General features: G+C 37.4%; 1 protein-coding gene across 1 annotated transcript in view; it reads right to left on the bottom strand.

Moving 5' to 3' along the window:
• The window catches only part of LOC138028364 (nicastrin-like), a 29,759-nt gene that overhangs the window by 1,406 nt on the left and 6,063 nt on the right, over nucleotides 1-22,290 (bottom strand). Inside the window, exons 6-20 of the mRNA XM_068875867.1 lie at nucleotides 21,306-21,361; nucleotides 19,556-19,636; nucleotides 19,236-19,368; nucleotides 16,614-16,714; nucleotides 16,200-16,310; nucleotides 15,132-15,182; nucleotides 13,423-13,506; nucleotides 12,652-12,786; nucleotides 11,336-11,505; nucleotides 10,291-10,384; nucleotides 9,469-9,576; nucleotides 4,891-4,984; nucleotides 3,922-4,055; nucleotides 1,562-1,710; nucleotides 1,128-1,182 (exon numbers count right to left, since the gene is read on the bottom strand). Coding sequence (XP_068731968.1) covers nucleotides 1,128-1,182; nucleotides 1,562-1,710; nucleotides 3,922-4,055; nucleotides 4,891-4,984; nucleotides 9,469-9,576; nucleotides 10,291-10,384; nucleotides 11,336-11,505; nucleotides 12,652-12,786; nucleotides 13,423-13,506; nucleotides 15,132-15,182; nucleotides 16,200-16,310; nucleotides 16,614-16,714; nucleotides 19,236-19,368; nucleotides 19,556-19,636; nucleotides 21,306-21,361 — 1,556 coding nt within the window. The remainder of the gene's footprint in view (nucleotides 1-1,127; nucleotides 1,183-1,561; nucleotides 1,711-3,921; nucleotides 4,056-4,890; nucleotides 4,985-9,468; nucleotides 9,577-10,290; nucleotides 10,385-11,335; nucleotides 11,506-12,651; nucleotides 12,787-13,422; nucleotides 13,507-15,131; nucleotides 15,183-16,199; nucleotides 16,311-16,613; nucleotides 16,715-19,235; nucleotides 19,369-19,555; nucleotides 19,637-21,305; nucleotides 21,362-22,290) is intronic.

The following is a 22,290-nucleotide window of genomic DNA, read 5'->3' as shown; positions in this document are numbered from 1 at the left end:
AAAAAATTAATAAAGTAATGGACAATGGTTCACTGGCCATAAGATAATTAGCAATTATTGAATGAGGCTGAGTAGGATATGAAGAATTCTGCAGGTCGAGGAGGGTGTTATCCAGCAAGGCCGAAGGCATAGGTGGATAACATCCTCTGAGGTCTGCAGAATTCTTCAGATTCTACGAAAGCCAAATTCAATAACTGCTTTATTATTCATTCAAAATATTTTCTTCGCTCAATCTTCTAAACCTACCTGCAGCCATTTTTCTGCTCAACAAAAATAACACAATCTCGTCCCCAGCTTTTTTCGGTCAACGGTTCAATAATTTGCAGCGGGCTGCACTTTTGACGTCATTTTGACGTCATCGGTTCAATAATCTGCAGCGGGCTGCACTTTTGACGTCATTGATTCAATATGACGAAGTTTCTTTCCAAATGTGGTGAACGGCAGCTGGTTATGGTGAATTATGCGTGTGGTTTTAACCAATCAGAAACAGGGAAATATTTTGAATGAATAATAATAATAATTATCGTCTTGCCCTTTCTCTTAAAACAATAATAATTATTCATATTAACACTTTAAGTATTTCTTGTTTTGTCCACCACAAATAAAGGTTTGTGCTAGTGAAAGAAAAAAAGATATTTGGGGAAAGTGTATGGTATTTTACCAATTGTACATGTTCATGAGGTTTTTGTTTCTCATAATGGGTTATTGTTAGACTATCTTTGGACTGGAGTAGTGTACTGTACACTGTAGCTTGACTACAAGTTCAAGCTTTCACAACTGTTTTGTGGGTCATAAATTTTGTTGATGCCGAAACATAAGTTAAGGTTCACACTGAGACCAGGTTGACAATGAGACATACCGGTGGTTGAAGATAAGATTGACCTCTTGCTAACAAGCGCGAGGCCGTACTGGAGAATATTGGCCTGAGGTTGTGGCAGTGTGCTTGGTCCTTACAAAAATGACCAAGGGCCAATATTCCCCAGTACAGACCCGAGTAAGTGAGGTTAGTAAGTTGTTTATTGTAGTGTATGGCATTGTTTCTTTGAGCGATTTAACCTGAGAATTGCTTGCCATATAATAAGAGATGTTCCAAAATTTATTAAGGTTCAAAATCATATAATACATACTTCCAACTGAGGGCTGGCGATAAGAAAAAGCCGTACAGTCAGATCATTGCCCCATCTGAAAGAAGAGGGTGAAAGATAGTTTAAAGAAAAAAAACAATAATAAAAATTAGCACAGTGACTGTACACTTGTCAGACATCACCTTCTTTTTCTCCAACTATAGCATCTGCAATTGATCAAACTTTAGAAACCCATATTCCAAACTACAGTCAGTGATCATAAAATAATATTGTTTATATCCTGTAATTTAAATGTAATCCTGTTTCCTCAATGAAGAGTGAAAAACTCAAAGTGGATACCTAAAACTATTCGGAGAAAACATGTAAATGTAAATGACACTGCAGTTTCTTACAACTTAAACAGATATTAAATTTTTATTCAGATTAACTGTGAGAAGCCTCTCAATCAAAAGCATAGTTTTCATTACTTTACTTACACGCTTTCGGCCCAAGTTGAGTACTCAGTTGAATCATACTTTTGTAACACGAATGCAGGGGAGACAGCCGGTGAGTAAAAGACTGACCCACTCACACAGATACCATCACTCCCTGAATCCTTTCCTTGCATATCAGCTTTAACAACACCCTGTTATTTGAGAACAATTACATCAAACTAAGTAATCATATTAATATATAATTTAAAAAAAATTGGATTTACATGCAATTCTCAGCGTTTCTAGTGGGATGCATATGAGAGCATAGTCAAATAGTCAATTTGATCCAAACAACGCATTAGTCAATGCAGCAGCTGGCATGTAACCATGATGTCACTGACATATTGGATGACACAAGACCAATGTGTTAACCAAGGCATTGCTTGGGATCAGAGATTAGACAACCTTCTTTGATAAAATGGAGAAGTTTTAATTTCCCACTTTCTGATGTACATGACCTGGAAATGTCATCAGTTTGTAATGCTTGGGCAGTAAAATCAGTCAGTTTAAAGGCAACAGGCAGTAATGAAATTCAAAATAAAAGTCTATCAGTTGAGCATTTCCATCTCAAAAGAGAAAAATTTTAATTTTCAAACTAACTAAAAAGCTGTGGAGTTTAGCACCATAAACTATCCATCTCAAACTATAAAAACCAAGGGACTCTGATTTGCATTGTTGAGCCTTCTTGAAAATGTCTCAAAATTATCACGCTTAAGGAAGGTGCCTACTATTGTCATTGCGCATACGTTCTGCGCATCTCGAGATACTCAGGTTTCCTATCGGTGATGCTTACCAATACAGTGATATTTTTGCGTGGTTTAAAACTATCAAGAGAAAGTAGATCTTAGTAACTACTCTTGGTATCCAAAAAGAAAATTGGGGGTAATCATGCATTTTTGAGAGATACTTAAGCTTCAATTTGAGAAAGACTGCCATACATTGCTTTGTATTTTAAAGCTTTTTACAAATATTATCTTTGAAAAATGCACGGTTACCCCCAATTTTCTTTTTGGATTTCAATAACAATTGTTAAGATCTACATTTGCTGCATAATCATAAACCGGGGCAAAAATATCTTTGAATTAGTAGGCACCGTCCTTAAAAGCAAAACAGTGCAGTATGCTTTTCTCATACAATGCTAACACAAGAAACAATGGCGCTAATGATAAAATTATGATAAGATCAAAAGGGTAAACCTTTCATTCGCAAGAGTGACACTTGTAGATTTTACTCCGTCTAGCGCCAGACGGAAAGGATTAACATTATCTACAGTGTAGGTCCTCTCAAAACTTCTCCAAAATCGTCCCAAATACATCATGTTGTTTTCAGAACCTTTTCGTTGAAATTTGAGTCTATTATTGGCTTTGAAAGACAGGAAAAGTGGTACAACTTCGATCCAAAACTGAGCAGCAAAGAGGAATGGGTTCGCCACTGGGTTGTCACAAATAGTTCTTGAAAACAGTGATGCAAATAAATTTGTGACGCCAACCCAGAATTGAATCCATTCCCCTTAACTGCTCGGTTACAGAAGCATATGAAACTCTTTTCCTTGGAAGAAAGCTGGGGATTTTAGGACCCCAATTTTATCCCCAAATGTGGACAAAAATAAGATCGAAGTTGCACGCATGGGAAAATGCACGAACTAAAGAATGCGTGGAAGACGCAAGCGGAGAAGGAGAGCAAGAGCGTTCGTTTGGAGAAAAAGGATGCCATGAATTGAGTGAGATGGAGAGTGGAGTTAGAAAGATTGCTGACAAAGTGGGGTAAATCCGGCCACCCCCGTTTACCGGCCGGGATAAACCCGGATCAAAATTGGACAAATGATTGATGATGATATGTTACATCCAAATACTAAAAATCCCCAGCTCTGAACCAGGTCATGAGCTTCTGTCAGTGATTGATCAAAGTATGACCATTTTTTCCATCTTTCAAAGCCAATAAAAAGGGGAAATTTCAATGAAAAGGTTCCAAAAACTACACAAATATATATTTGAGGACAATTTCAGACAATAAATTAATAATTATTGAAAAAGTTTGTTGAAGTGATAGGCACTTTAACTAGTGAGAACAATGTGCAAGCCAGCAAGCCATGCAAGTCATGCAAGTCATGGCTGCAAGTCGTGCAAGCCAACATGCATGCCATGCGAGTCAACATGCTATAACCGTTTTAAAATGGATGCTTAGACTTAAAAACTGTTTATCATTGCTATCAGAAATGGGTGCTTAGACTTACAATGTGAAATTTGCATGGCTTGCATGACTCGCTGGTTAACAAAATGTCCAGCCCCCACTTTAACAGGGCAGCTTCAGCGAGGAAAGGGCTAAAAGCTGGGAAAAACGGACAACATGGTAACACTACACACCTCAGAATCAGAACACTCTTCGCTTTTTGGATGCCAGCGGTAGCCAGTGAAGTAAAGCAGAAGGGAATGGATTGTTGTAGTAAATGTGTTCATTACCTTATTCACACTGACATAACGTGGAAATGTCTTTTCATCTGCAAAGTTAGGAAGTGATTATCATAATTAGTTTTGATTCATGGACAAGCTGTGGACTAAAAATAAATGAAAGGCTCTGAGTCCAGAGGGATATCAAGGCTTTAAAATCGTGTGTGATTCATTGACCCATTGACCCCTGGGAGTGAGACTTTAACAGATTTTACTCTGTCTAACACCAGGCAATTTTAATTGTCAACTGTAGCAGTCCTGGTCCGTCTAAGGAGTGAATGGGTTCACAAACAATAAGCAAAGAGGAGGTTAGCTGCCTGTGATATCTACATTTATGTATTTATTTAATCACTATTTCACCACAACAGAGAAACAGGCTGTGGTGGGGGTCGCACAACAGAGCAAGGCACATGTAAGGGCTCCCATATTTAATAATGTCCACCTATTCATGAGAACCTTCATTAGAAAGAAGGAACCTATAACACTAAAGTATCACTGGAAAGAAGTAATAATGCCCCCCTTCCCCTTTCCAATAATGTTATTGGAAAGGGAAAGGGTGCACGCACAGTGCATGCATCTCCAAGCCATCCACTCTCTACTTGTGACCCATCAAGCCTTCTTTGTCATCACTTCCTTTTAATTGCATTTAACATTACATTTACATGTAACTATTTAGAGGGCATGTCTTTTGTAGTTCTTGGTTCTTGGACTTCAAATGTAAACTTTCTTGAAAACCCTTGGACTAAATTAACTTTGATCCTTTTAAGGCCACTTTCTTTCATTTTAGTACTTTCTTCAGTTCAACAAAATCACATGATACAGTTCTGGTTATTTGTTCTGCTGGAGACCTAAAGAATATTTTGTGGCAAAAAAGTTTAAACTTACAAGTTTTTAGACTCTTCCAAGTTTCTTTTGTAAACACTTCCCTATAAAGAGGACAGTTGGAGCGGATAAAAAAGCAGTACGCCAGATGTCCAATCTAATAGAAAATGAAAACACATTAATAGTAATAACTTATTCTTCTTATTACTTGGTTACTGGTACAAAAACCCACCACCGTTGCATCAACATCAATACCACAGTTTGGTTACCCGGTGCAAAGAGCATGGCTTCTTGAGACACATTACACGCCTTAAACAGGAAAAATGGGTGTTATTATTACTGTAATGTTCACCGGCAATAAAAATAATAGTAATCATTATTATTGACAACAGTGACAAATTAATGCTAGTCTAATAAGCATTCTGTTATACTGAAAATTCACTTCACAAGTCAGACACTGCTGTTGGAGATCTTCAGATAGGCATCTATCACATTGACTTAATTGTTTTTCATCCACAATAGCAGGTACTCTCATTGATTTCACACTAAGAAATCACCAAACTGTGGAATGGGTTCAAATTGTTATATCGTCACCACACCTACTCTTTGTTGCTGCTCCGCCCATTTTTATCAAAGAATTAAGTTCGTTTGTGAGCCAGATGGTGCACATTACTATCTGGCTCACATACCAACTTACAAATGTAATTCTTCGACGAAAATGGGCGGGGCAGCAACAAAAAGTGGGTGCGGCGATGACATAAAACTCAACGGGAAGATCAAAAGATCTAAACGAAGTCATCTTTACTATTCCAACTCGATTGTCACAGATCGTCTCGTTCTTGCTGGTGACGTTGAAACAAATCCCGGTCCTAATGATGCAAAAACTGGAAGAAAAAAGTCAGTGCAAAATATTGCAGTCAAGAAGAGTTGCTTAGCGTGCAATAAAACTATACGGCTAAACCAAAAGGAATTGACATGCAATCTATGTTCTGGATCTTTTCATTACAAATGCGAAGCAGGAAAATTGAAGTTAGACGTTAACCTTTGGAATTGCACACGATGTGGACTTCCGCCGCTATCTGATTCCTTTTTTGATTTGGATACAGAGCTAAATAGAAGTAGGAGAAGCAGCCAGTATGACGATATCGAAGACAACGATAGCGACTCTTTGGACTGGTACCAATCGAACATAAGTGGCTACTATAAGTTCAATATCAAGATCGGTTACTTAAACATTAACAGCGTGGTTAACAAAATCGATGAGGTCAAAGAGTTGCTAAATAGAAATATGTTTGATATTCTGTTTCTAGCCGAAACAAAGATTGACAGTACTGTCTCTTCGCACTTGGTTTCACACCCAGGATTTCGCACCATTCGCAAAGATCGTAAGAAGGGGGCTGGAGGTCTGCTTGCCTACATCAGGAATGACCTCTCGGCATATCGACGCTTAAAACTTGAAAGTAGCAATATTGAATCCATTTGTTTGGATGTCAAGGGCTCCAACAACAGTCGCTTTATAGTGTGTGGTTGTTACAGAAGTCCAACTAAGTGCAAGGAATCTGACTTTCTCGCTTCCCTATCAACAGCTGCCGAAAATATGTATAACACCAGAAGGGAACTGCTTTTACTTGGAGACTTCAATATGGACATGTATGAGAACAGAGACGAAGGCCGTTTTCCTGATACAAGGCTGGTTGACTTTTGTAATCGATTCTGTCTCTCAAACCGAATCGACAACCCGACAAGAGTAACTAAAACATCTAAAAGTCTCATCGAAGTCTTGTTAACTAGTCATGCGGAACGTTATGCTACAAGTCGCTCTTTACACCTTGGACTGAGTGATCACGACTTAATCTTTACAGTGCGAAAAAATAAGAATTCAAGGCCAAAGCCGCGATTGATCGAGTTTAGGAGTATGAAGAATTTTAAATTGCCTGACTTTTTGGCTGATTTAAAAAGGGTCCCATGGTCTTCGGCCTACACATTCGACAATGCCGATGATGTATGGGCTCATTGGCGAGCACTTTTCAAAGATGTTCTTGACCAGCACGTGCCCCTAAAGAAAAAGTGGATTCGAGGCGACCAGTTACCATGGATATCACCTGATTTGCTGCGTGAAATTTCGCACCGAAATAAATTATTCAAGCGCCACAAGCGAAATCCTACATCTACTTCTTGGGATGACTATAAGCGGCAACGTAACAAAGTTACGTCGCTAAAGTGCAATGCTGTGAAAAGGTTCTGCTGTGACACCTCCTTGAGTGCTAAACATCCGGGCGAATTTTGGAGGAAAATGAAGCCCCTTTTGCCAACTAGTTCAGGTAAAAACATACAAGGCGTCATCCTCGTTGAGGACAGTGGCGTTGTTTCCGACCCTGGGCATGTGGCCGAAGTCTTTAGTGATTACTTTGCCAATATTATCCAGCTAGGGCATAGATCTGACACTGACTACACTGACCATCCGAGTATAAGGGCAATAAGCAATGTTCGTTTCTCAAGCGAGTTTAATTACTCCCCAGTCAGTACTTCATATATCTGTAACATTTTAGATCACCTTAATCTGAGAAAGGCAGTTGGGGTAGACGGTATTTCACCACGAATCTTGCGTTTGGGATCCCCAGTACTTGCCGAAAAGGGTGACTAATTTGATCAACTTCTGTATCCTGAATCGTTCATTGCCGTCTGAATGGAAGCAAGCGCGCCTTACTCCTGTCTTTAAACGGGGAGTTGACACAGACAAAGCAAACTACCGCCCTGTCTCAATATTAACTTCGCTATCTAAAGTGTTTGAGAAAGTCATTTACGACCAAACTTGGAATGCATTTCATAACGTTTTGTCTTCAAACTTATCTGGATTTATGAAAACTCACTCTTGCTGCACTGCATTGCTAAAAATGACGGAAGATTGGAGGAGCAGTATTGATAACAAGGAAGCTGTAGCGGCGGTCGCTGTGGACTTGAGCAAAGCGTTTGACGCCATAGACCATAGCCTTCTGCTCGCGAAGTTGAAGGCCTATGGCTTTTCTACACGTGCCTTGGAACTGATGTCCACCTACCTGCTAGGTCGTCAACAATGTGTCAGATTAGATGGCGTATGCTCTGACTTCAAAACAGTTGAATCTGGCGTTCCTCAAGGTTCACTATTGGGTCCGTTGTTGTTCAACATATTCATTAATGATTTGAATTTTTGTGTTCCTAATGTCTCATTGCGGCTGTACGCTGACGACACGACTGCCTACCTGTCAGATGTATCTCCCACCATTCTAGAATTTTCCTTCAACAAGGATCTCCAGGCTCTTTCGTCGTGGTTTGAGTCCAACTATTTAACAGTGAACTGTGCTAAGACTCAAGCATTATCTGTCGGACCCTGTGCCTATCATTATTCTTTATTTCTTAATAACGCTCAAATAGAATTTCTCCGATCTATTAAGATTCTTGGAGTAACTTTAGACAAGGACTTATCCTATAAAGAACACATATCAGATCAACTAAAGAAAGCCTATGCCAAGGCTTCTGCTCTGAGAAAAATAAGGCGTTTTCTTCCTCATGATGCAATGATAAAACTTTATAAAGCATTTATATTACCTCATCTTGAATACTGTGGTCCTTTGTTTGTTGGCATAGGTACGGGTCAACGCAACCGTCTCGAAGATGGCAACTGTTATATTTTGAGAACATTAATCGGGCACAACAAGTCAATGTCATACGACAAACTGCTCACTGCGGCTAGCATGACATCTTTATATAGTAGGCGCTTACATCAGGCGTTAATACTTCTTTTTAAATGTCTAAATGGTACGGGTCCTACATATATTGCTAGCCTTTTTAAATACAGGCATACACCGTATAGGCTAAGAGGCGAGGGCTTGAATTTTGAATTACCTAAATTTAATTGTAAATTTAAGAAGAATTCTGTTACTTATTCATTAACTAAGTTATGGAACAGTTTGCCTTCTCATGTGCGTCTTTCAAGTGATTCTAGTGACTTCAAAAGTAAATTGCAGGATTGCAGTTTTTTAGAACGTGTCTTATAGTGTACAATCGTAGCTTTTAACTGCTTTTAGAATGAGTTTTAGAGTTTCCCAAGTCACGTTTTTAGTATGTAGCTTTTTGTTGTTTTTAGAATTGAATTGTATTATATGGCTGTAATTATTATAGATTTTATTTATACACGTTCGTATTTTGAACGAGTTTTATAGCTCCTTGACGTAACGTGTTAAAATAAATGATTGATTGATTGATTGATAAAAATTTGAGCCCATTCCACAGTTCGGTGATTTTTGTAGTAAAATGAACTAGCGGGCAGCTGGCCAAACCATTGTGAGTGACTTTTACTGGTATTTTCCTTATTCTGCCAAAAAGCAGCCACATTTGGACCAGTATAAAGAACATACTGTAAACTCTCTAGTAAATAACTGACAGTGTAAGATGAATACAGGGAATGACCAAATCCACCTACAAGGCATTTTCAGACATTTTTTGTCAGTAATCTTTAAGGGAGGGGACATACACTGCACATGTGGTTTTGACTGGTTAACCCACTGACCCCTCAGTCGCCCTAGGATACCTCAAGTTGACGAGTAAGTATCATCCCCAGGGGTCAATGGGTTAATAAACATTAAATTGCACATTAATACTCACAACTGCCTCAGTATCATTGTCAACTTTAATATCATATTTTGGGGCCTGATCATCATTAGCTAGCTTGTATAGTGCAGTAGCTACAGTCACTGCAACCTTGGCAAGTTTCTGTCAGAAGAAAAATATAGCAGAGCATGTAACTGAGAAAAAAAAGCAGAGGGGATGTACGGTAGTTCCTAGTGTGGTGACCTGGCCTTTTGGTCTGTACAGTGCTCACTTAAATTGTAAAGCCTGTAGCAAGAAGAAAGCGAGAAGAAAGGAAAGATGGACGGATGGGACAAAACTAAGCAAAGAAGAATGAACAGAGGAATGGATACATGGATGGATGAAGGAATGAAACAATGAACAAGGAAGCAATCCAAAAGACAGATGGATGACCTCAATATCATTTTTCATACTTGATCAAAAAACCCAGCTCTTAAATGATAATAATTCAATAGTTACCGGTACATCTAAATATTTACTTTGTGAAATTTTGTGACCAAGTGAAAGTTATTACATGTAACATTCAATAAAAAATTATTACTACCCAATGAAGTCAAAGCTCTATCATGCAATTTTCTGACTTTTTAAGGTAATGATTTATTAATGTATTAATTTATTTTCAAGAAAAAAAAAATCTTTGAACCATTAATTTTACTACTGTAACAGTAACTAATCATTGCACTGGGAGGCATGAGTGTGATTCAGGGTACATGCATATAGTATTCAGTTTTATCTACATTGTGTGCCTGTGTACATAATTATTATAATTATTTTATAAACATCAGATAAAACCTGGTACTGTAAAATCATCTAAAGCTCTAGTATTCAAGGTACTACCTTTGTAAAATTTGTTATGAGGTAAACTGTATCATTCTCTTTAGGAAAATTTCCTCCCACTTGGTATAGATCATCAAATCGGCTGTTATAGAATCTGCAAAAACATTCATTTTAAATCTCTAAGCTGAGTAATTTAAAAATAATAATAAGTATTATTATTATTAGAAAAAAAGTTGTATTTTCCACTGACTGAGGAACGGATGAAGTGGAAAATGTTTTCTCACATGCCTCTGGGGTCTGGCCCGAGGGACCTTAAGCCACATGTTCAGTGCTTTAATCAGTTGCTTTTTTTCTGTCTGACTAAATTTCAGAGTGTCAGTTCCCACCCAAGCCTTGACTAATTTGGATATTCTTCATTGAGTTTGTACTCATTTTGTATTGTATACCATGCTAGGTTGTGTTTGGTTGTGAAATAAAATAGTCAGTTGGCGGTGGCCAGCTTGACAAAAGCTCCCAGAGTTGTGTGAGGAATAAAAATTTATCATCAAACACAAACTTCCAGTTTAATTGTGCATTCTTACATAGTTGAACCCAGGGATGACATTTCCCTTGATGGAAAAGTAATTTTAGTCATTCAGGTGAGTGTAGTTTACATCAAAGGATAATTTCTTATTTGTGCCTTTTGCCAGGCTCAAGTAGCCTTCAACAGTCCTTCTCATATCTACTTTCACCTGGAGGATCAATTCCATGAAGACGCCTGGACATTAAAAACAATAATTACCAGTATTACTGTTGAACTATATAGAGCGGTTTTCAATTGAGTGTCGAAAGTAATTAGCGAATTACTTTGGTTTTGCATCTACTTCACTCAGTGATTGGTTCAAATTTTTCGCGCCACTTTTTCAACCAATCAGAAGTGAAACCAAAACCAATTGTGGCTCGCGCGTGCACATTTTCCCGCCTTTTGTGTCGGCTACGTGTAATTACTTCGAGTTTTGATTGGTTTACTGTATTGTCTCCGTCCTTTTTGATTGGTTAAAGTAATTACTATGGTTTTGGTTTTACGACACACATTTGAAAACCGCTCTAAAACAATGTTACTTACTTGTTTGTATATTCCCTGCTATGATCTGTGAGAACAATCCCTGGGATTTTTCTGTTATATCTTAAAAATCTCTGAAACGAAGCTGGTGGAAGTGGTTGCCTTGCAGGCTTCTTGACATTCAATTTGTATTTTTTTGCTGCCATGTTAAGTGTTGTGATGATTTTTTCAACCTTCAAAACGATAATAAAAATATACAGTTACTGTAGCAAACAAAACAACAACAATAAAACTTTATTAATATTTAACAATTAAAAGAAGGACATGTACAACTCGCGTATAGCGTAAGCTAGTCGAGGTGAGTTATGCAGGGAAAAAAAGGGAAAAAGAAGAAAATAAACCAATTTGTAAGCTTCAAATAACAGACTATGAAAAACGACAGGAATAAACTATAAATAAAATACAATCATTAGCATCCAGAGATAAATATAGTTACACAATTGATTGATAATAAGTAGCTTAATAAACTAAACAAACTAAACAGGCGAAAAGATTGACAGTGAATTGTTACAAAAAGTTATGTAAGATATAAATTAATTTTGGATAGTAAATTGGGTGCCTCAATATAATAATATGTAGCATCAATACAGTTCACTTTCTTAGGGTTTTACAGTGTAGTTGACTAAAAGGATTTGTCACAAGCCCCAACCTGGTGATGCCTACCAATAATCATCTGATCCACAGGGCGAAAAAAAACATGCATAAACTCTGAAGCATTTCACCCAATTAACGGCCGTGGATAGTCCATAATATGCCAAAATACATTGTAATGTGTTGAATAAATTATCTAAAAACTGATAATAGGCCATTTTACAGTTGTTTGCTCAGTGACCTAGCCTATGAATGGCTGCGAGGTTGCCAGTGACCCTTGTATTGATACAGACCTCAGTGCTTTTATCATCATTTGAAGTGTGTTGTTGTAATTCTAATTAGTCTACATTAACATTAGAAAAGCACAAAGGTTTGTATCAAAGCAGGGTTACCAGCAGCCTCGCTTCCATTCTTAGGCCAGGTAACTTAGCCACAACTGTAAAATGGTCTATTCTTTAAGAAAGGACTGTTGAACACCAAATAAATCAAAAATTTACATGTAACATTATTTCCAGTTGTAGCATTGTAGTGCATGCTTTAAGATGTGATGTTCCATTTCTATGGGTGGCAAAGTCCTAAACTATTGTGTGCATTTGGATAGCAAGTTTTCTTTATGAAGGTTATCTTCCTGTGATAGATGTACTGGTATACATATTAATAAAACTTAAGAGGTAACATTGAACTGATTTCATTACTGTTGAGATATAATAAACAAGACCTCACAGCACCTGGTGCTTAGTGGTAGAGATGGGATCTGAATGGGCCCACAAGGATCCTTCATCATCCAAGAGCCCCAATTGGTTGAGCTCTATGAAGTACTTAATATTTGAAGTCTTCATTTTGAAGGTGCTTCCATTTCCAACCTAAGTTTGACAGAAAAAATCTTAAAGGGACAAAAGTGTGTAATGCTTGTTTGCTATTCAACCATCTCAAAAGTAATCAGTTAATAGACATCCTTTTCAAAGTGAGCAAAGGTAACCATTGAAACATTTAAACTTGTAGAATGATTACGTCTTTGGACAAGATAGACTGCGATCAGTCTCTCTTTTGCTCTGGAATCAATAAAACGAACGAATACAGTTGTACGTTGAAGTTTCGGTGACTGAAGCTGCGGGTCGCAAATACCACAGGTGTTGCAACCAGCAGTTTCAGCCATTTTGAAGTGTCCCTTTAAACAATAATTATTTTAGAGCAAAAGAGAGACTGCTTGCAGTCTAGGGACAAGAAAACTTGAAAGGTGCTGTGACATTCAATATAACTTTACATGGAAGGACCCCTGTGTTCTATCGAAAAGATTGTTCTCTGCCCTGGAAGCATACCCTGATCCACAAAAAATTACTGACTCAGATTAATCATACTTTAAATAGACATATTAATTTTTGATGTTATCACAATGTCTTCATCAGTCGAGTCAAAGACTCCTTTCTCTACTAGCGACATAATGAATGGGTAAGGGAGTAATAATTATTGCTTTGCATATCAATATGTAAAATCTTTACCTTCCACGTTTGATCGTTGGCAGGAAAGTCATTGCGTTCCATGTCATAAACCATTCTAGATGAACCAATATAATCCCAGCTTTCCTACACATAAACAAGATGTATCTATAATATTTATTACATAGCAGAGATTTAATTCAAGCTTTGAAAAGGTAATTAAGCAGACAGATGTACCTACAATGTGGCTGCACATAATTAAAAATAATTATATTAATTTTCTCTTCTGCACATAGGTTCTTAAATGTAGGTTGCCTCAGTACATGAGCCACACAACATGTACATGTTGTTTTGGAAAACCTATTCAAGATATTTTGTTTACTTAATGTTTTGTGCCTATGACTCGAAAGCCAAAAATTTTCTCCGTTCTTGACTACCACCAATGGCAGGGTAAACAGAATGCTACTCTGTTCATTCAGAACACAAAACAGGATCCAAGGAAACAGATAATTTCCTTCTGCATAATACTGTAGTCCTAGAATATACATACTGAATTGACTGCTTCCCATAGAGGCTTTTCAGGGCCAGTGAAACACAACAAAACGATGGAACAGAACAACAACAACAACAACAACTGTTAAGAGTCCTGACTGGTGGAGGCAAACCAATTGGCTCTTTACAAGTGCAGCTCGGAAGTTGAACGAGGCCCTACCAAAATCAAATTCAATGAGTGGCCAGAGCAGGTCTTAAACCCGGGATCTCGGGGTCTCAAGGCAAGCACCCTAACAACTGGGCCACACTGCCTCAGGCAGCTAAAATGCGTGGCTAAAAATGTGCCTCAGATTTGGATTAATGAAAACCCAAACTTGATGAAAGAACTAACACTGGCACTTTAAATCAATCCTTTAAGTCCTGAGAGTTACCCTTATACATTTTACAGGTGGCTAAATGTAATTTAGCAGTCTTCTCGATAAATGTTCATGACTGCAGGGGCTTGCCTTGCCATGTGGTTGCCTGTGAGCTTTAGTCGCCATATTTGCATTTGCTTGCTTTGCTGGTCTTTGAGGATTACTGCTTTGGATATCTACATGTATTTTGTAAATTTAGTGCCCTGAGCCCTTGCCACCCTCATAGGAGTTGGACCAAGGTACACAAGTATCGGGTTAGGCAAGTATGACTCCACTGAAGTTCCTTCAGTGCGACGGTGCTGGTTGGTGGCCACTTGCAGGGTAGTCTCCTGCTCACAGAGTTGCCATGGAATCCTCGCTACTGTGCCTTGTATTTTTCTTGGGGCTCCCACCAACCTCTCATGGCAACAGTTACCAAGCTCATCTATTGGCGATAAGTTTCATTATGTCTAACGCCAGATGATTTTACTCATCATTGGGGGCCAAAACAGGGATAAATGGGCAAAGTCCTTGTTGTCATTGTTGTCCTCTGACTGTTAAAAATGTTACAGTTAAGATTACATTGTACCTTTTCATTGAATAATAATTTAAATTCCTGACCTGTAACTGTGACTTTAATTATTACTAAATTTTAGATCCAAATGTTTTAGCAAAGAAAAACAGGCCAATAAATTTCTTCCTTTTTTAAAATTCATGTTCATCCTTTTTAACAAAGGAGGTTTACTAAATTCAAATAATGTAATATCACTTTTTCATAATTATACTACAATCAATTATATACATGTACGAATTAAACATAATTATGCCTTGAACAGCAGGTACCATATCCAGTAGGTCAACTTGACTTAAACAAAATAAACTCACCCCTTGGAAAAACACAAACACAATGGGGTTTTTGGGAACTGGAATGGATCCCTGAGAAGATACAAATGCATGAAGTTTACAGGCAAGTCAATGACATGTATTTCCAGTCATTATAAATACAGTTGTGGATAGGATACTACAAAAAGCATCTTTAAAAGGGGAACTGAAGGCAAAAAAATAAGCTTGCACTTTCTATTTACATTTTAGACCATGCAAAATAATGTTTCCAACTTTTTCTGGCATACCCATCGTTTTTTCACCTAAAAAAATGTTCCATTCTGATTTTGGGCCATCAGCGTTGTGGCTCAGAATGGAGGAGTCAGCAGTCATTTTGGCAGCTTATGACATATGACATGGGGATGAAATGCGAGAGTGCCCCATATAGAAGCAGTGTTTTGACTGATGTTTGTCATGAATATTGAGTCTGTGAAGAAACATCTGCCATGGACATGGCTGCACAGTTTCCACCACAAAGACACCATTCGGTGTTCCAACTCTGGCATTAAGAATTTTTAGACAACTCTACATCTCCCTCATTTTCTTTCGATTTGGTCGGCTCTTCATTAGGAAGATAAGTTGGTTCAAACTGAAATGGCTGAACACCACTAATTTTGAAAAGAAAACAGCAAAACAACGAAGAAATATCCACAGCAGCACTTGTGTTTACCTTGTTTCATCATTAAGTAAAGTACGATCGTCCGGGTGAGTGTAGTCCTAAGAAGGACTGTTTGAGATGACATTGACTGACATTTCGACAACCTGAGTGGAAGTCATCTTCAGAGTAAAGTGTTTCATCACAGCAGGCTGCTGATTCAGTTTTTGCGCCCGCACTAAAAAGGCCGAAAAAGTGGCAAAAGCCCAACTTCAAACATAATTTTCTCGTAAAAAACAGGGTGAGAAGAAATACCCCTGTAACTCCAAGAATTATTTAACTTTACTTATGTTAGGCTTTCCAAAAAAAAAATGTTGGAAAATTTGCTGATTTTGGCCTTCAGTTCTCCTTTAAGAATAAATACAAGACATGTTGTATAACTGCACATACATGTAATGGAGGAGATATGGACTTACATTTCTTTTCATTGCACCAAGCACCTTAGCTGCAGCTAATGCTACTATGATTCCTGTTCCATCATTGTCCACTCCTGGAGAGAAGTCATGGAAAAATGACGTGGAATCCAACTAGAAAAAAAGGGAATGCATCAAAAGGGTTAAGGACTTTAATAGGACAACAATTCAAGTACTTTGATCATTTTTTAACTTTGAAATTACCTTCTTTGTGAGATTAGCAGTCTTACATTTTCACTCTTTACTCCATTCTATAAAATACTCCTGACCAACTAATCTCAACTGGATGGATTTAGTGTTTTAGACCTCATTACTGATGTTGCCCCGCTCCCCCTCCCTTCCCCGATCCACCCAAAATAATCAAAATTTGTATACAAGGCATCACAATGAATGATCAATTCCTATGTAGTGCAGTACCTTAGCAGCAAGCATCACAACTTCAGGATCTTTCAGAGGTTTTTTTATGGGATACAGTGATCCCCATACATTGCGATCTCCAAGAGGTTGACAAAACTCATCTACAATGCATATAAAAAGACAAGTTATACATAATTATTAGGTTTACTCTTCCTAAAATGTCAAAAAAGAGCCTGGATGTTCTTGAACTGATGTTATCTGTCACCATGTTATTTACATGTATTGACCGATGTTGACCTCTTTGCAGTAAAAAACTGGTAGATAAAATTCTATATCCTCACAAAGTCAAAGTCAAAGTCACTTTATTTAACGTTGGTAGTTCCTTCGGTTATGAAACTGGTATCAATGGAACCCGACGGTGGGCCTTTTACCCCCCTCCCTCTGTCAGTGCTCTGTTTCAAGGATATTTAAAGCTACATGTACATGTATAGCCACACAGATCAGAGGAAAGTCAAAACAGACGTTGAAGTCACCAAGAATCAAACTGGGGAACCCTTTCTCCAAAAGCTGTGCACTAGCCAATTGAACTACGCCTGCAAATATTGGTTTTGAGGAGAGGGGAAAAGCGGAGTACACAGAAAAAACCTCTCAGCGCTGAGCAGAGAACCAACAAACTCAACCCACATAATTATGCTGTAGAATCCGGGAATCGATCCCAGGCCACATCGGTGGATGGCGAGTGCTCTCACCAATTCACCAGCCCTACTTCCCCTGCTCCCCCAAGACCACCATCGACACTAAAATCAGGCATACAACGTCAATTGAATGGTTACAGTTTATCAAATTTTTAGTCAGTCCTAAGCTGTACTACAGGGAGTCAACTACAGTGTGCCTGCATATCAAAATGCAATTTCCATGACCCTAACACTGTGTATTGCAAGCTTGGGAAAAATGCTGCCAAACATGAAGATGCCGGCCAGTCAACACTTCAGTGGATTGGCATTGTTATCCTGAATCATGATGACTATTATTTTTAGGCCTCTTCATTCTAACTCAATCAAAGTCATTGCATTTAAAGGGGCTAGGTCACGCAATTTTAGGCAATTTCAGCACTTATCGAATGGTCATAGAATTAACTAAAATATCAAAATAACTGTTCAAAACTATAGAACAACTCTAACAAAACACAGGGAAGCCAAGAAGGGACATGGATGGACAAAACTGGAGAGGATTGAAATGGATTGAATTTGGGTAAATTTGAAAAACGTTGGCCCACCTTTTTTCAAATTTATATCACTTTATATCAAAATGCCATTTACACAGCTGGAAAATCATTCTCAGTTGTTATGTGTCCGTGATTTTGCAAATGAAAGACTCTTGCTCTGCCAATTTGACGTTTAGAGCTCATAATTAACAAAATTAAACAAAATTACCCAAAATAGCGTGACCTAGCCCCTTTAAGTAGACACTGAAGTTTTTGCTCAAAATGATACCATTTGCTGGAATTGAGTCAATCAGTATAACAATAATGATAATAATCATCATCATCATCATGATGCCAGCATCAAGGAAAAAGAAAAGGAAAAGTTGGAAAAGCACCAGAATTTAAAGGGGCTAGGTCACGCAATTTTAGGCAATCTCAGCACTGATCGAATGGTCATAGATTTAACTAAAATATCAAAATAACTGTCCAAAACTATAGAAGAACTCTAACAAAACACAGGGTAGCCAAGAAGGGACATGGATGGACAAAACTGGAGAGGATTGAAATGGATTGAATTTGGGTAAATTTGAAAAATGTCGGCCCACCTTTTTTCAAATTTTTATCAGTCTATATCAAAATGTCATTTACACAGCTGGAAAATCATTCTCAGTTGTTATGTGGCCGTGATTTTGCAAGTGAAAGACTCTTCTTCTGCCAATTTGACGTTTAGAGCTCATAATTAACAAAATTAAACAAAATTACCTAAAATAGCGTGACCTAGCCCCTTTAAGAAGAGAAGTTGCTCGGTTATCATGGCATGTAAATGTTACTGTAATGTACATAGTGATTGAGGCTTTGGGTATGGTGGCAAAGAAATTTCAATGGAGTCTTCAGCAAATAGGAGTAAAGGAAAGGAAAGGAAAGGAACTTTATTTAAGTGTCTCGACGTTCTAGCGCTGGAGCGCTAATTGGGGACACTGTAAACTGAAATGAACAATGAAAGTAAATCAAGTCAAGAAGAACTGAACTGGAAGAACTGAATTTCTGCAGAAAGCGGCATTGCTTGGAACCTCAAGAATTTTGCGAAAAGTTCTTGAGAGCTGAGGCTACAGGTGGTACCTTCGCCTTAAATTGAACAATGAACAGTGAACATCAAAGCTGACAATAATATTAATAATAATAATAATAATAATAATAATAATAATAATAAATTATTTATCTACACTGGAAAAATGAGGAATTTAAGTATGCCTTTGTATATCATGTATACACAGTAGATTTCAAATGTCAAGCATGCCTACAATGTGTATCATTTGAGGAAGCATAATACCGAAAAGGGTGTGAACAGTAAACCAGGTAGTCCTGTTGCAGCAACAGGCACCCATTTTGCAACATTTATTACTTCATTACTGGTAATCCATTTACCCTGCACATAGCAAGTTTAACTGAACTACATTTACACAACTCAAATGACCTACTTTCTTCCGGATTTGGCATTTGTGTTTTCCGCATGCAGGTTGGAGTATCTTTTGCAGCAAACATAAAATCCTTGAGCTGTACACCACATAATGGATATTCAGGATGTTCTTGACTGTTATGTTTCTTATAACACTGCAAAAGCAAAACACTGTCATTGAAAATAATGAGCACTGTTTAATGCATTAATTTTAGGTTGTGTACACTATTGTCCGGAAATTTTGGGTACAGGTACCCAAGTTCTATGGTGATAATTGAAAACCTACAAATGTAACATTCACAAATATCCAACCAAATCAAACAAAAACTTGTTTACTATTACCTCAATAAGAGCATCTACTTCTTTTTCATTGTTTAGGGCAAAAATGGGAATGTCATAGTACCTAAATGACATTGCATTTCCCTGCAAAATTGAACCATAATAAGCTCTTTGGCAAGACTTAAATATTAGACCACTACTTATATGGTTACTATTAATAATAATTGGAAGTAGTGTTGCAGCAGCTAGGCATGAAAGAAAGATTTCATTCAAAGACTCAAAAAAATGAACATTCATCATAAACCCATAATAGGTAGCAATTGCTAAGTGGCTTTCAATTTAAAAACAGTGACACCTATGCAAAGTTAACAAGTGCACTTTTTATTAAACCACACTGCGCAAAATAATGAATAGCAGCAGTACAGGGTACTCAGTAACTTTAGAAACATTGGTTACTTTACAATTAATTTTTATCAATTAAATTTACCAGTAACTTACTGGTAATACATGTAATTCTGTCCAAGGGAAATATCCAATTGATTATCAGATTAATTGAATAGATCAGTGTAAATTTAAAGTGGCCATGTTACATAATTTTATTAGTTACTTAAGCCATATTTTTTAAACCAGTTCAATTTAGCTTTCCCTTTGCTTCATATTATGATAATGAATATTAGACAAAGAAAAATCAAGATGAAACTGCAACTCAGAAAAAATTGAACCACTGTGACAACATATCGGGATGCAGGGCTGGCGCATTGGTGAGAACGCTCGCCTCCCACCAATGTGGCCCAGGTTTGATTCCCAAACTCGGCATCATACGCAGTTTTAGTTTGTTGGTTCTCTACTCTGCACCGAGAGATTTTTCTGTGGGTACTCTGGTTTAATTTCCCCTCTCCTCAAAAATCAAAAGCCAACATTGATTTGATATAAAATTTGGTTTTATCAACGGAGTTAGCCCATCATCAGAGTGAAGGGCAAATGCTCAAAACATCAGCTTTTAGAATCTCTGTACGGTGGCCAATTTACATTATCAACTCCGTTGATAAATCCAAATTTTTGTATACTACTTCCTCATGCAGCTGCACCGACGCAGCACCACAGTTTCTTTAGAAACTACCCCCTTCATTGATTTGATATGTGTTGATTTGAGTTTATAGTGTTACAAGGGCCACCTTAATTAACTTTGTGTTAGCTACCTGGCGCCACACTCTATATTATTATTTCCATTATTTTAAACATTGTTTCGTATCTCTCTTGAAATAAAGGTTCTTATTGTAGTGGAAAAGCATCCAATGAATTTTGCAAGGTCTTAGGTCATTTTGCAACAAACTGAAGTCCAACATTTCTGACTGATCAACTGCACTAAAATAGTAGCAAGAACTGTTTCATGCTGTACATGTACTGTAAATGAAAAAAATATCAGTGTACTTGAATTCTCTTCCTCCAGTTTTTACCATAGTTACATTAATTTTTCTATTTTCCTTCTACAACTTCTATTTCATTTATTAGGTGGCAGGGGTATTTTGCAGAATGCTGAATACCAATAACTGCACATATACGCAACAATAACTATTACAAAGCTACCTGTAACCATTTTAAAATTCAGTGCTCAGACCTACCCAATAGTTACTGCAGACATGAACTACCATAATTGAAAGCTAACCATTCAGAGTTCAGCATTCTGAAAAATACCCCTTCCCTTTAGTACAAAACATTGATTATGAGAAATCTGGCAGAAATTTAATTGAATCACAAAATACACAGTCACCCAGAAATCCCTTCAAATGGCAGCACGTCTGAGAGCTCTTACCCCTTTATTCCACTTTACTTTGCAATTTTTAAACTCACTGTCATCACTGTAAGCTCCTAAAAGCAGGACACAAAAATGAAACAAATCTTCTTCTACATGTTTAACAGAATCATGTTACAGCTTTGAATAAAGCCTCTCAAATTAAAAATTATTACAAGAATTCTGCTATGCAAATATCATTTGACATGCAATGCCAAGAGTTACCGGGGGTATACCTTATTCTTAGCACCTTGAGATACATGTAAAGCCATTACAGTTTAAATTTAAAAAGCAAGTATATGTATACCTGAGTCACTACTGATAATACATGAACATCAGACAATAGTTTTATGCTACTCTGATTTAGAGAAACTTGAATGTAACTCTCTAAGTCATTAATAATTCATAAGTTCATAAGCCAATTGCATCGCCCCATTCTGGTCACCCAGATGAGTTTGAAACCTAATGAAATGTTCACTACTTATTGATTCACTAAATTAATGAATTTCAAACATGTGTGGTTTGAAATCAATTAAATTCAAAAACAAGTACAAAATGGCTCTTAATTATAATTCTAATCTTTGAAAATACAAGCTGCCCATTTGTTTTTATAATGGGTAGAATTCGGTTCCACACTGGCCACACAATCTTCTTCCCAGCTTTTAGGGGGTCTAAATCTGCTCCCTGCATTCTCCATCCCGACACGGCAATGCATACTTGCTCACAGCTCTGACATGCTTCTGAGCAACCATGAGGTGTACAAAAAATTTTTGACTTGAAAAGAAGGGATTGAAATTATAATTATTTATTTTGTTGGAGAAGTAATTTCAAAAACTCATGCATCATGCTTTATTGGATTTCCAAAATGCGCAAGAACATGTAAACCACTTGGACTGTGGCTTCGTGGTTCCAAATGTTTTTTTGAGTTTGGAAATCCAATGAAGCACTCCCACTCGTTTTTGACATATTACTTAAAAATTTACAATTCAAGACCCAAGATACATTC

Source organism: Montipora capricornis, chromosome 13 (assembly GCF_036669925.1).
Source record: "Montipora capricornis isolate CH-2021 chromosome 13, ASM3666992v2, whole genome shotgun sequence".
In the NCBI taxonomy this organism is placed as follows: domain Eukaryota; kingdom Metazoa; phylum Cnidaria; class Anthozoa; order Scleractinia; family Acroporidae; genus Montipora; species Montipora capricornis.
Note: the sequence above shows the minus strand (reverse complement) of the source record. Positions and strands in the feature narration are given on the sequence as shown.